Genomic DNA, 12,600 nt, shown 5'->3' with positions numbered 1-12,600 from the left:
TATTCACCACTGCTATTAGTAATACCAGTGTACCAATGACACGTTTCATGTTTCTAAAGTAGAACCAGCTATGCCATCCTGGACAACAGAGATCGACGTCTGCCAGATATCTAGTTTTCCAGCATCTGTCGTGTTTCAATGATAGTGGATTGCAGGAATTGATGTCTCTCGTATGTCGTTCCAAGGAAGAATAGAATCAATTAACTTGAATACATTCCACAGAAATATTTATTTTAGTTGAAAATCTTCGTTAATTGATTGCAATATATATTTCTCTAATGATTAAAATTATTTATAATTAAAAACACAAATCACATAGCAATATTAATCTTATTTCATAATCATACAACAATTTTAATGGAAGTAATATTTCTCAATCACGAAATAAAATTCTTAAAATCAAATCTCTACGATCTGCCGACAAAATTAATCTTCTTTCAAAAAAAAAACAATATTATTTTAAATTTTCCAATATTATTCCAAGATCTATTTCAACTTTGCAATATGGATATCTCATTCCATAGATAGATTTGCAAACAATTGGTTGGCAATTATCAGAATGCAAGGATGCATGACGAATACGATTGTTGACCGAATTCCAGAAACCGTATCATATTTTGAGCAATGACGATTGGTTGCATCTGGACTTGTATTTTCCGTAACACGAGATGCATGCTCTTCCCTAGGTTTCAAATCGAAGGCTATTGATTTCCTATTAGCATCGGAACCACCAACCGTTATCGACCAAGAAAATACTCGTGGATTGGCACGGATCACCAGGTAAGAATTCTATATATGTGTGCATATATATATATATATGTATCCAAGGTATATAAATCATAAAGCAACGCGATATCGGCGTTACATTAACCCTAATTACGTTCGAACGTTAATGTTCGCGTTTGATAACGAGTTTGGTTTCGCTAATGCTCGATGTTTATGCACGCGTGTGCCATGTATCAGTGCGGATCCAACCGACCGTGTTAAGGTGAGAAATCGTGTCAAGCAAACATGCGTGCGTATATGCGTGCGAATAGATCATGAAAGTGATTCGAAGGAGAGATCATTAAGCAGATTAATTATCGATATGCATAATTGATATTATGAAACGTATGTAAATTTTGGAAAATATTGATTCACAGAAATAGAAGAAGAATGAAGATATTATATACCATTTATAGTAGAATATCGAATTAATTGGGAGATAAATCTTTTCAGATTATTGTGCATACATCGTGTAACAATTATATATTACATATTAATTTTCAAATATGAAAGTTTATTAGATAAAAGAACGAGTATAGAGAAATTAAAATAATCGTTTTTAGATCGACATTCTACTGTAATTCTTTTTTCTATTTCATTTGTACTTTTTCAAATATTATAATAATATAATATAATAATTGCTATGATTTCTCCTTACAAAATATTTTCTTCAGTGAAACACACCGCTCGAAAAAAATTCACATCGATTCTATTTCTTATTCTTTTCTAAAAAGATCTAGCAAAACAAAGTAATATAATTACTTGTTTTGTTAATAATATTTCAATATTCTTCTAATAAACAAAATCAAATAAAAAAAAAAACTTGCACCGTTCATTAATACACAAAGTATTCCAATTTTTCACAAATGTAAAAACGCCAAGAGAACGAGGATCGCTTTCGCGCCCACCACGAAATTAGTTCCACGATCTCTCTGACACAAAGCAGGAAGTAGGAAGTTCATCGACGTCGAATCAGTTTGCCATATATAGATGCAACTCGTGAGAGAAGCAATTCGAGCGGTATGTTATGAACGTTAGCTCTGGGCCTCGAATTCTGCGAGAGGAAATAATTTAACACCCGCCATTACTCACCATCATTGTTGGTTCTTGCCCTGGGTGGAGATGAGCTGACCGTGGGGAAATTTCGAGACACGTTGTCCCTCGGCTGTGATTGTGGTCCTTCAAGGTTAGGACTAGGGCTGAACTCAGCTCTGAAGTCAGCTCTGTCGAACCCTTCCTCGAACTGATGCATCAGATCCACTTCGTCCACTTCCACGTCCCCTTGGTATTGTTCTTTCAGAACCGCCCTTGGTACTAGAAGCAAAAGAGTGGAACGAGTTAACGAGATTCTTTGCAAAAGTAAATAGGGAAAACTAACATATATTTTTTCTTTCTTTGTTTTTTTTTTTTTTTTTCATTTTTGAAATTACTTTTAACTGGAAAAATGTTCTATTAAAGTTTGCTCATTATACTCGTGTGTATAATAATACCAGTATAATGTAATTCTGTTTCTTGTTTGATTCTGTTGTATTTTTTTTTTCTTTTTGTTTTTGATAACTATTGGATTTTTTCCTGAATTGTTTTTTATTCAGATTTTCATTCTTTTACAGATATTAATAAGTATTATTTTGGTTAAATATTTTTAAAGAAATGTGATTTTTTTAATAAGAATAAGCGAAGAGAAATATTAAGAATTTTAATGGAGAAAAAACGATTTTCTTTCTTTGTTAGTTTTTAATAATTGATATTCATTAAATAATTGTTAGGTAGAGATTTTTTATTAATATATATTAGTAATAAAAATGAACCTGTTTTCTTTTTCTCATTCAGTTCTTTAAATAAGAAAGTAAGTTTTAATTTTATATGACAAATTTTTCATTTCCACTAATTTTTTTTTTATCCAGAGAATAACATTACCAAGGAAAACGTATGAATAATTTCAAACTTCAAATGATATAATTCCCGAATCATTTTCTTAACAACATAAATAAATGAAATGAAATAATCTCGATTTCTGCCAATCGAATAAGATTCTCCATTCCACAATCTGACAGTAGTCGATTTATTTCCGGTCGCATAATGTTCGACTTCGATATGTATGTACGCTATCGATACATCGCATCATGTATGCAATTGCATTTCGGACAGACAAGTATGTAGACACGAAATCACTGTCTTGCATTGACGCGAACGTGTTGTACAACGGGCTTCAAATCACTCTGTCACGTGAAAATTTCGCGAGTGCCACTTCATCAATCTGTTTATAAATCAACTTAAATTTCGAGTTAAAAGATCAATACGTAAATAGAAATTGAAATTCGAAATAAGTTAATTGAACGATTATACTTGAATGAATTTAATTGAGATTTTTTTCTATAGATACATGCATTCAAATTTCATGGAATTTCAATTGTGAAATTTTTATTCTGTTAAAATTTCTTTTCTACGTAAAGAGAGGTAGTTCTTGAAAAAATATGATTTTCATAAATGCATAGACATAGCATAGCCTTATGAGTCTTTACCTTGAAGTGTAGCATGATGGTATAATAAAAGCTTAAATGGCTCTCCCGACGAAGTTAGAAGTTATATCTTTAGATGAGCACAAAAATTTAGGCGATGCATCTCGCGATGCAACAGCACGAATAAGAAAATGCTTTCTTTATCGGTTAACGAAGTTTGGAAGAAAATTTGAAATGAACCATCAAATTACTTTTACGTGAATTATCTTCATATTTCTAATTAATTACCTACATATAAATAGCTACGTTTCTTAAAAATAAATGTTAAATTTAAAAAAAAAAAAGAAAAGATAAATTCAAGCTACTTCAATAAAATTCTTTTCGTCTTCCTCTTCACGAATTATTTCTTTACTTTAATTTACAAATTATATCAAAGAGAGATAAAAATCTAAAGATCAAAGATTAAAAAAATAATAATAATTAGCTATTATTAAAATAATAATAATAACTATTATTAAAATAACATTAATTTCATCGTTCACGTAATTCTTAATAATTTCGCAAAGTGACGCTAACCAATTTAAACTGATATTCGGTAATTTCAGCGTTAAAAATAATTTTCATTTCGCGAATATCATCTGAGTGCATCATCCGTGTAATATCCTCAAAATTTAAAAGTTATTCGCGAAATAAGAACATAATTTCCCAGAGAGACGAGCAAATTACTTGTAAGGATCGCAACGCGTGCTCCACGTAGTTTAGCAGAGTTGTTTCTTTATGCCGGGTCACGAAAGCAAATCTCGTTTGATGTAAAACGCGGTAAAATTATCTCCGTGCATTTTCTCTCGCGTATTTCTACACTGTGTTGCGGCCAAGAATGCGGTTGATAAATAGCAAAGGTAGCGACACACAGGAAACCAGAATATGGCGTAAAATTTAAGGAGAATTCAACGCTTGTTGAAATTGCTGAATTTTTTTTCTCTTTTTTCCTTTTTTCCCTCCTTTTTTTGTGGAAAATTTCGTCTTTGTTTGTTCGGCGATATATAAAATTATATTTGAAAACAACTGCTGGAGTCGTTGAAGAGGGAGAGTTAAAGAGAAAATACAGGGGGTGAAGTCGTTGCGAAATTGAAATACAACTTCAAAGCTGCTCGAAACTTGCGAAAGTTTGTTATAGTTGGCCGTGTTCAACATTTACGCAGGGATTAGGAAGTTTGTGATGAGAGTTCGGAGCGCAATTAGAGGTTGAAAAAGTTGTTAATTCCGGCCGTTGCGTGTTAATTATGTAATTCGTATTGGTGCATGTTACTTTCAATCAAGTTTAATGAATATTTTTTCGAACGATTCGTAATTTAAATTTCTTAATTTATTCGATTGACTTTGAATAGATTAATTTTGTATTTCCTCCTTTCTGATTAATTTTTACCAATTATTTTTCAAGTCAATCACCGTACAATACAAGAAACAAATATTTTTCTTTTATTTTTCTCGTTCAATATCTCAGTTTTAAATCAACAGCAGGGAATAATCAGAAGGTAGAGGCATAATTAAAATGCAGATATGGTAATTTTTCTGTAAAATATAACAGAAGCCATTGGAAAATTACGGTACGAGTAAACCACCAGTCTCGAGTGCTGGAAGTAGCAGCCCCTCGTATAGTTTACTTACCGCGATTAATAATTGCAATTTAACACCAATGTTGTGGTACCGGCGAGCACAATGGGTTACGTTAGCCCAGTGCAGCTTCGATGCTTTAACCGAACCGGATACATTATAACGCCCTCCATGGATAATGGGAAAATGCAAGAGAAAATGATAGAGAAGATGCATCGATAGTAGTGTTAGGAGTGTTTCGTTTTTATCGACTATTGAATAAAAATTATATTTCATATTCTTGAATGATGATAACGTAGCGCATTATATTGGAAAAATAAGGCAAATTTTTATTTATAAGTTTTATTTTTTCTTTAATTTAATTCATAGAAATTTTATTCTGCATAAATATCTGCAGTCTAAAAATGGCGATAAAAATGTATCTTTTTTCTTCTTTTTTTTTAATAATTATTAATTCTTTAAGAGAGAAGTGATAAAAATGTTTAGATTCATAATAATAATCTAATAAAAATATAATTCAGTTTTGAGTTTCATACATAAATTCATAGGTTGATAATCCTTCATTGACAGATGCAGCGTTATTATAGAATATTAATTATACATATTTTTCATGATAAAATTATATATTAATTAACAGGTTGGTTATATAGGCAGTTATAATGGTTGAAAATTTTTTTTAAAGTTAAACTCTGAAATCTTATATAGAATTTTTATTAAGAAAATTTTTTAAGATTATATATATAGGATTGCCTAGATTTTCGTAAAATAAAATTATCTAAACTTTTAGAAGATTCCTGTATTTGGAAATAGTTATACCGTAGTTTATTCCTACAAGTTTATTTTTAAACAGATATAATAAGTTGATGAACAATAATTGGTTATTCATCTCAAATGTAATTATTTCCATAACCTCATGCTGGCAGGAAGTACGATAATGAGCTTAAATTATTTCGATTCTGTACGCTGACTAGCTGTTAGAAACTATAATCCCCATAGTCGTATTATAATCGGATGAAGATAATATAACAAAGGAAATACGACAAAGGAAATGAGATGCAACTACTACATATTGTTCTGACGAACCTATACTATATATTGTTGTCGATAATCAATATAATTATGAAAAATCGACATATTTACAAATGTGTTCAAATTCAATAAAGAAATAAGGAAAATTAATATTCTCCGAAATGAATTAAAAAAAAATATTTTACATTTTTATTGTCTTTTATTATTACATTCTTATTATATTCTAATTTATTTATTTTATATATTTATATTTATTATATTTATTTATTTCTTTTTTTATCTTTATTTTACATACATTATATCATATTATATTCTTTAGTTATCTTAATTATATTATAATGTATGATTCTCATTGTTATACATATTACATTATTTCATCCCATTGTTACATTATTCCATTACACGTAGTACCTATGATAATATATTTATATTATTATTATACCTATTATTATATTCGCTGACTAATGTATTATTAATTGTATCTTTGCCATATATCCAGAATGTAATATTTAATTAAATTCTTGATATTCTTGTTTCAGAATATAACAAAAATGAATTTCCTCGGAAAATGGCTTTTCAAACTGGTTCTCGATAGTTAAGAAGTTTCAGAATTCAAAACTTCTTGAATGGTTATTTAAATGGCTAGATAATAGAGTAAATAACTCGCGGTAATCAATAAAATACGTAGACGAGTTTTCAAAATATTTTAAATAGTTGAGGGATTGTAAAGGGATCAATTTAAAATTTAATGAAATTCTTGAAAATAAATCGAGGCCATTAATTATTAAAGGAAAAATAATATTTTATCAATATTTTGAATTAATTTCTAATTAATTATCTTTCTTCAGTTATGTTATACACATACATTCATCATGTATCATTTCTAAATTTATAAAACCAAAAGTAAACTATTTACAAAGCAATGATGCAATGATACATTTAAAAAAAGAAAAAAAAAGAAACAAGATAAATAAACTATGCGTATCGATATACTCTCCTTTGTAATGATCGAAAGAGTTAAAAGCATTCGAATGGACAAAGAGCGGGAAAAGGACAATCGTGTAAAACTCGCGTTCGAAACAATGCTGCACACGAGAAACAGGAAGGATAAAAAGAACATTCCGATCAATGGGCCAGCAACGAAATGGCAAATGGCTGATGCGATTTGCAAATAATGGTCGCAGTTACCATTAACTCGAAAACCAAGTTATCGAATATGTATTCGGCCAAGTGATTTTATCGCGTTCTCTATTGTTGTTATCGTAATTCCACATTTCAATCCGCGCCGCATTCAAAAGCCTATTCCGCCGTGTAATTGAATACAATATCGAGAGCTCTTTGCGAGATTATTGTGTGCGTGGGGAGCACGATGGGAGACCGTAAAGGGATCATCTTATTTTTTTTTTCAATGGCGAACAAATTTTGGTATTGTTTCGATGTTTTTTTCGTTTCGATTATTTGGTGAAGGGGGATGATTTTATTTATTTGTTATTCGAATGGATGGAAGGAGTAAGTCGATTGTAAGTTGGACATGTTACGATAGGAATTAAGTTTTAATGGGATATTAGCGTGCGATAATAGTTGAAATAACACGCGCGTTTCAATTTTGGTTACAGTTCAAGTTTTGCATGCTATTATCCGAGAATTCGCATTGCACGCTAGAGATTGGACTTTTAATGGACACAAATTAGAGATTTCTCTTTATTTATATTTTTAATATCTTTTGGCGATAAAATTTTGAAGGACTGAAATTTCATATAAAGTTTAAATAATCACTAGTTATTATCTAATGTTTGGTAATTAAAAAGACATTGAAGATTGCAGAGGATCACATTACAGATGATAACATAAATATAAATAAGAATAGAGTTTTTTTAAATTGCAAATCTAAGTTATATCTTGCTATATCTCTATGTTAAAAATAGAATCAAATTTTTATAATCCTATTATTAATAGTCATTCAAACTTATCTTCCCCAATATTCATAACAAGCTCACACAACAATTGAACAAGTATCTACATTTCCATTATATATACAATTCAATTACAATTGAAAAGTACAAACAACGGAGAATATCTTGTTAAAATTTCTATCAGACAAAGTTTACAAGGATCGTTTTCTATATGAATTCTTTTAAACAAAATCATAAGTAACAAGTTTATCCTCATGCCAACCAAAGGATCGATATAACGATGAAGCTTATCAACGTAACGTGGATCGTAATAACTTGGCGCCCCATTGTCCACCAGGATTCCAGATAGAGGGAGTGTACGGGCCACCGCGGACCCGGATAATTATGAGGACATGCAATTTATAGGAAGCACGTGTGGCTTTCGCCTCTTCGATCTGTGCAAACCTCTTGAAACCGTGGTATTAACAGGTCCTCGTTGGTCCAAACCTCGCGGCTTATGGCTAAGAGGCATTAAACGTCACTGATGCACTCGTACCTATATGAGAGGATACTTTTGTTATCCTATAGCGTGCTAACAATTATGGGAAGCGAAACGTTTGAATGGGGTTCAAATGACACACGGTTAATTAGACAAAGTTGCTAAATTTGGGATTAATCAAGCATTTTAGTTCGATCCGTGATTATAACAAGGATTAAGAAGAAAGGGGTAACAAATTTGGAATAGATTCGTTACAAATTCTTTTTCCTTTGTAAATAATTTAATTCGTACAGGAAAAAAAAATAAATTTTGAAAAAGAAAAGAACATATATATGCATCTAGAGTTATTAAACGGGGAACATAGTTCATGCTTAAGCCAAGCTGAAAACTTCAAAAGTAAATAACTTAAAAACTTTCGAGTATCTGTCTTAATATAGTGATGATTTGTAGACAGGAAGAATTCTGCTACACTGTTCTAAAAGTTTCGTTAATATTGACGATCTTGAAACTTTCTTCTTATAAGTAGAAAATATAGAATCGAGATAGTTTTATTCTATCTAATACTATAACGATTGAAAATCAAAAAGTCTACAGTTTACAACTTGGACCAATTCAATTAGTGATCCAGGTAGTTATTCTCCAAACGAGATCCTCCATCACGCAAACCATAAAACAATCTCGAAATGTTCCGTGTGGCTTGTAATTGCGAGATTTCCAATGGCGGTTCGCATAAAGCAACATTAATTGTCCAATCAAGTGGCCAATCGAGGCACCCTGAAATCACTGGTCGATCTCAGATGGGGATCAATGTCGCCGATTCGTTCCACCGAATCGAGAATGCCAGTGTGTGATGCAATAAAGCTTTCAATGGAACGAGGAAGCGAGGCTGGTCCAGTCAGGCAATTATTGTCCCCCGATGACCCATCAACAAGAGACACAGTCGTGAAAGCTGGCAAACCAGAAAGGTATCCTAAATTTCGTGGGATCCTTGGCTATATTCGCGTTAATAAGACTCCTCTAATACCTGTAGGTTCAAGAAAATCTTGATTTTTTCGCACGAAGGACAATTTCGAGGATCGTTCCCCGGTCGATCGTTGGGCCGACAAAATTTGAAAGGTTTTTTTTCTGAAATAGCCTCGATAAACTCGTTGTTTGTGCAATTACAGAAGATAAGAAAAATAGAAGATATGAAGATGCGAAGAATAAAAAATAACGAATTGAATATCAATATACAATTGAATATCAATTTTGGTAATATGAAATGAGAAAACTTATTGGAAGAATTTCTAATTACAATCGATGTACAATCAGTTGATAAGAAAAATTGATATAAATAATTGCAATTAAGAAAATTATTCGATACATATCGATATTTCATATTGAAGAAACATATTTTAAATGATCACGTTAAAAATTACTATTCAAATTGAACGAATAAAAAGATTGTTTACTTTCACATGGTGTATAGATCGTAAAGAAATCGCTATCATGGTCATCAAAGAACGGATAGAAAAGAAAGGAAGGAAAAAGTAGAAAAGCGAAACAATGACCACGGACATCACGACTAAAAATTTCCACAAAATTCCATCGGGACACATCCGACACGTTGGTCAGAGCCTTCCGCCGCTACAGTTTCCGGCTGGTTTTTATCGAGGCCCGTTCGATCAGCCACATTCAACGCGTAAAATCGAAAATCGTTTTACGACAGTGTGCATCGACCACGAAACAATGTCGCGTTCCTATTTTCTCATGGAGTTTCTCTGTCACAGGCAATAAGTGCTGCACGAGCAGAAATAAATGGGCCACTACCGGGAATGGTTATGCCGAATAAAATGTTGCAAGAATAATTGCTATAATGGTTTCCATTTAACATTTGTGCAGTTTCCTCGATATGTTTTATATATATATATATATATATTTAAATTTAAAACCAAAAATTTCGTGAGAAATATAATAAAAATAAAAAAAGTATTCTCTTTCTTCTTCGTCTTATTATTTTTTAATCATCAATTCATTAAAATAATACGTGCATCTTCGCCAATGACACGCTAATTTGAACAAAATCAAGAAAAGCTTAAAATAGGATCAAAGGACAGTTTTATCAAAATTAATACGTCAATCAACCAATGTTCGATCTTAGTAAATTGAATGAAAACAATTCTTTCGAACTTTCGCGGACGATTTCGCATATCATTCAGCTTCGAACTTTTTCACCGACGAAGAATGGATCTAAGAGGGTTAAAGGTATCTCAATGATCGTAGCGCAGAAATAAATTAACGTTTGCACGAAGGATTTACGTGGAAAAACGACAAGGAGGCGGGATTTCCGTCTCGCGGACCAAGCCGGGTAAATAAAATAGAGCGTTACACGCCGGAATAAAGTAAACTTGTCGCTGTGGAGAAATTGATTAATGGAAAGTCGGTGAGTGTGCAAGGGCGAGCGAGAAGGGAGAAAACTTGAACTTTAAAACCAACTATTAATTACGAGGGAGAAAGTTTCGGCGAAGGAGGCCGATCGACATTGTTCGAAAATAGAGAGGAGCGAGATGTTGAAAAGTGGAGAGAGAAAGAGAGAGAGAGAGAGAGAGAAGAAATTCCACAGGAGAAAAGAAACAAGAGTGGGAAATTGGTTTTCTTGTTTGCAGACTTGTTTGACTTACAGTGAGATACCAGTTTAAAATCTAATTGTGAAAAATTTGATTTGATAATGCGACGATATTATATTTATTAGATTTTTTATGAGTATATGTGAATATTTTTAATTTTACAAGAATCAATACTTTTTTTTTTATTTCGAACAATGATTCAAAAGAATTTTTTTTTAAAGAAAAGGAAATGATATTTATATTTTGAAATTTTAAATAATTTCAAGATCAATTTTTATAATAATTTTATCATTTTTAGGATCCATGATAAATCATGAAAAGGAGAAATGTGCGGAAATAAACTCTGCGGGAAAAGCTTTTTAATGTTTTTATCGAAGTGAAATGCACTTTTTGAAGGCGGTATGAAATATTAGAGTGTACATTCGCATAAAACAGGATAAAAATAACATAAGAGCACCGCACGGTGAAGTACTTAGATTTGTAACACGCGAGTTGAAACTTTGACAGTGAATAACTCAGATAAGTCATAACCGTACGTCACGTAAGAATATCACGAATCGACTGATTTCCGCCTCGATATCTATTCATAGCTTGTTTAGTAAGAGTATTGTAAAATAAAATTTCGAATCTAAACTCGGAAACTTTTTCAAATTTTACTATTGTATTTTTATTTTATGTCAATTGTCCAGAGTATTCGAATTTATTAATTTTTTTAACAACAATGATTCAAACTGATACGATCCCATTAAGTCATTAAAAATTCAATCAATTAAAATATATTAAAAAATCATCAAATATAATGCTATTGATGAAAAAACTTTCTCATGCAACGAAAAAACTCGATTTCCGAATTAATCCGCCGAAATTCGTTGTCAAATTCGACTGAGAGTAGGAGTATCGTTTCCAACGATGCAATTAAGCTTCGAATTGCAATTTATGCGGCTTCATTAGCGAATGAAGGGACAATGCGATATTGTGTTTCGAATCGAATGTAGAAGTGAAAAAAAAATTTCGGGTCTATCGAAAAAAATCAGAAAACCGGTTTTGAGAGGACCAGTGATTTCGTTTAATCCGAGAAATAAGCGGAGGCTACCCTCTCGAGCCTCATTTTTAAGATCTGGCCAAGTGCCAGGATTATGTGTCCAAGTGGAACAAAAACACTTTTACTCAACCGCAGAATTTCTACCAAGAAGAAGAAGTAGAGTGAAAGATATACAGAGAGAAAAAAAAAAGACAGAGGTAAAAAATTGACTGGAAAATAATGTGTTGCGAAATATTAAATTGAAAGCAAATTTTGAAATACTGTGTTGGTGAGATTAAATTGTATTAAAGTTTATATTCGAATCACGAGAAGAACCATTTTCACATTTTTAAGTAGTTGATTCATTGTGCATTAAAAAATATTATTTGAATGGTAAAGAAAAATTGTATGAAAGAAAAATTGTTAAAAATTATGAAGATAAATATGATAATTAGCATAGTTTATATTATCTTTAATTTTATCGTTAATTATTTAAATATTTTCTCCTGATAAAATTCATAACATATTCTATACAACTTTTATTTCTTTAATTACAATTTTCATTGATTAATCTCATATAGGGTATATTTCTTGTAATTTTAATATTACGAATCCGACTAGCTAGAAATTCGAATTGTTTTATTTAATTGGGAACTAGAGTAATTATGCGATATGGTATTGTCCGTGGAACTTGTTTCAAATTAGTTGAATAGAA

At 31.3% G+C, this 12,600-nt stretch overlaps 1 protein-coding gene across 11 annotated transcripts in view; it reads right to left on the bottom strand.

The window, feature by feature from the left end:
• Positions 1-12,600, bottom strand: part of LOC107994239 (protein eva-1) — a 276,448-nt gene that overhangs the window by 24,164 nt on the left and 239,684 nt on the right. For all 11 annotated transcript variants that reach the window (XM_062077235.1, XM_062077261.1, XM_062077247.1 and 8 more), the window contains one exon: positions 1,858-2,079. In XM_062077235.1, the coding sequence (XP_061933219.1) occupies positions 1,858-2,079 (222 nt within the window). The remainder of the gene's footprint in view (positions 1-1,857; positions 2,080-12,600) is intronic.

Source organism: Apis cerana, linkage group LG1 (genome assembly GCF_029169275.1).
Source record: "Apis cerana isolate GH-2021 linkage group LG1, AcerK_1.0, whole genome shotgun sequence".
NCBI lineage: Eukaryota > Metazoa > Arthropoda > Insecta > Hymenoptera > Apidae > Apis > Apis cerana.
This window is presented reverse-complemented; position numbering and strand designations above follow the sequence as displayed.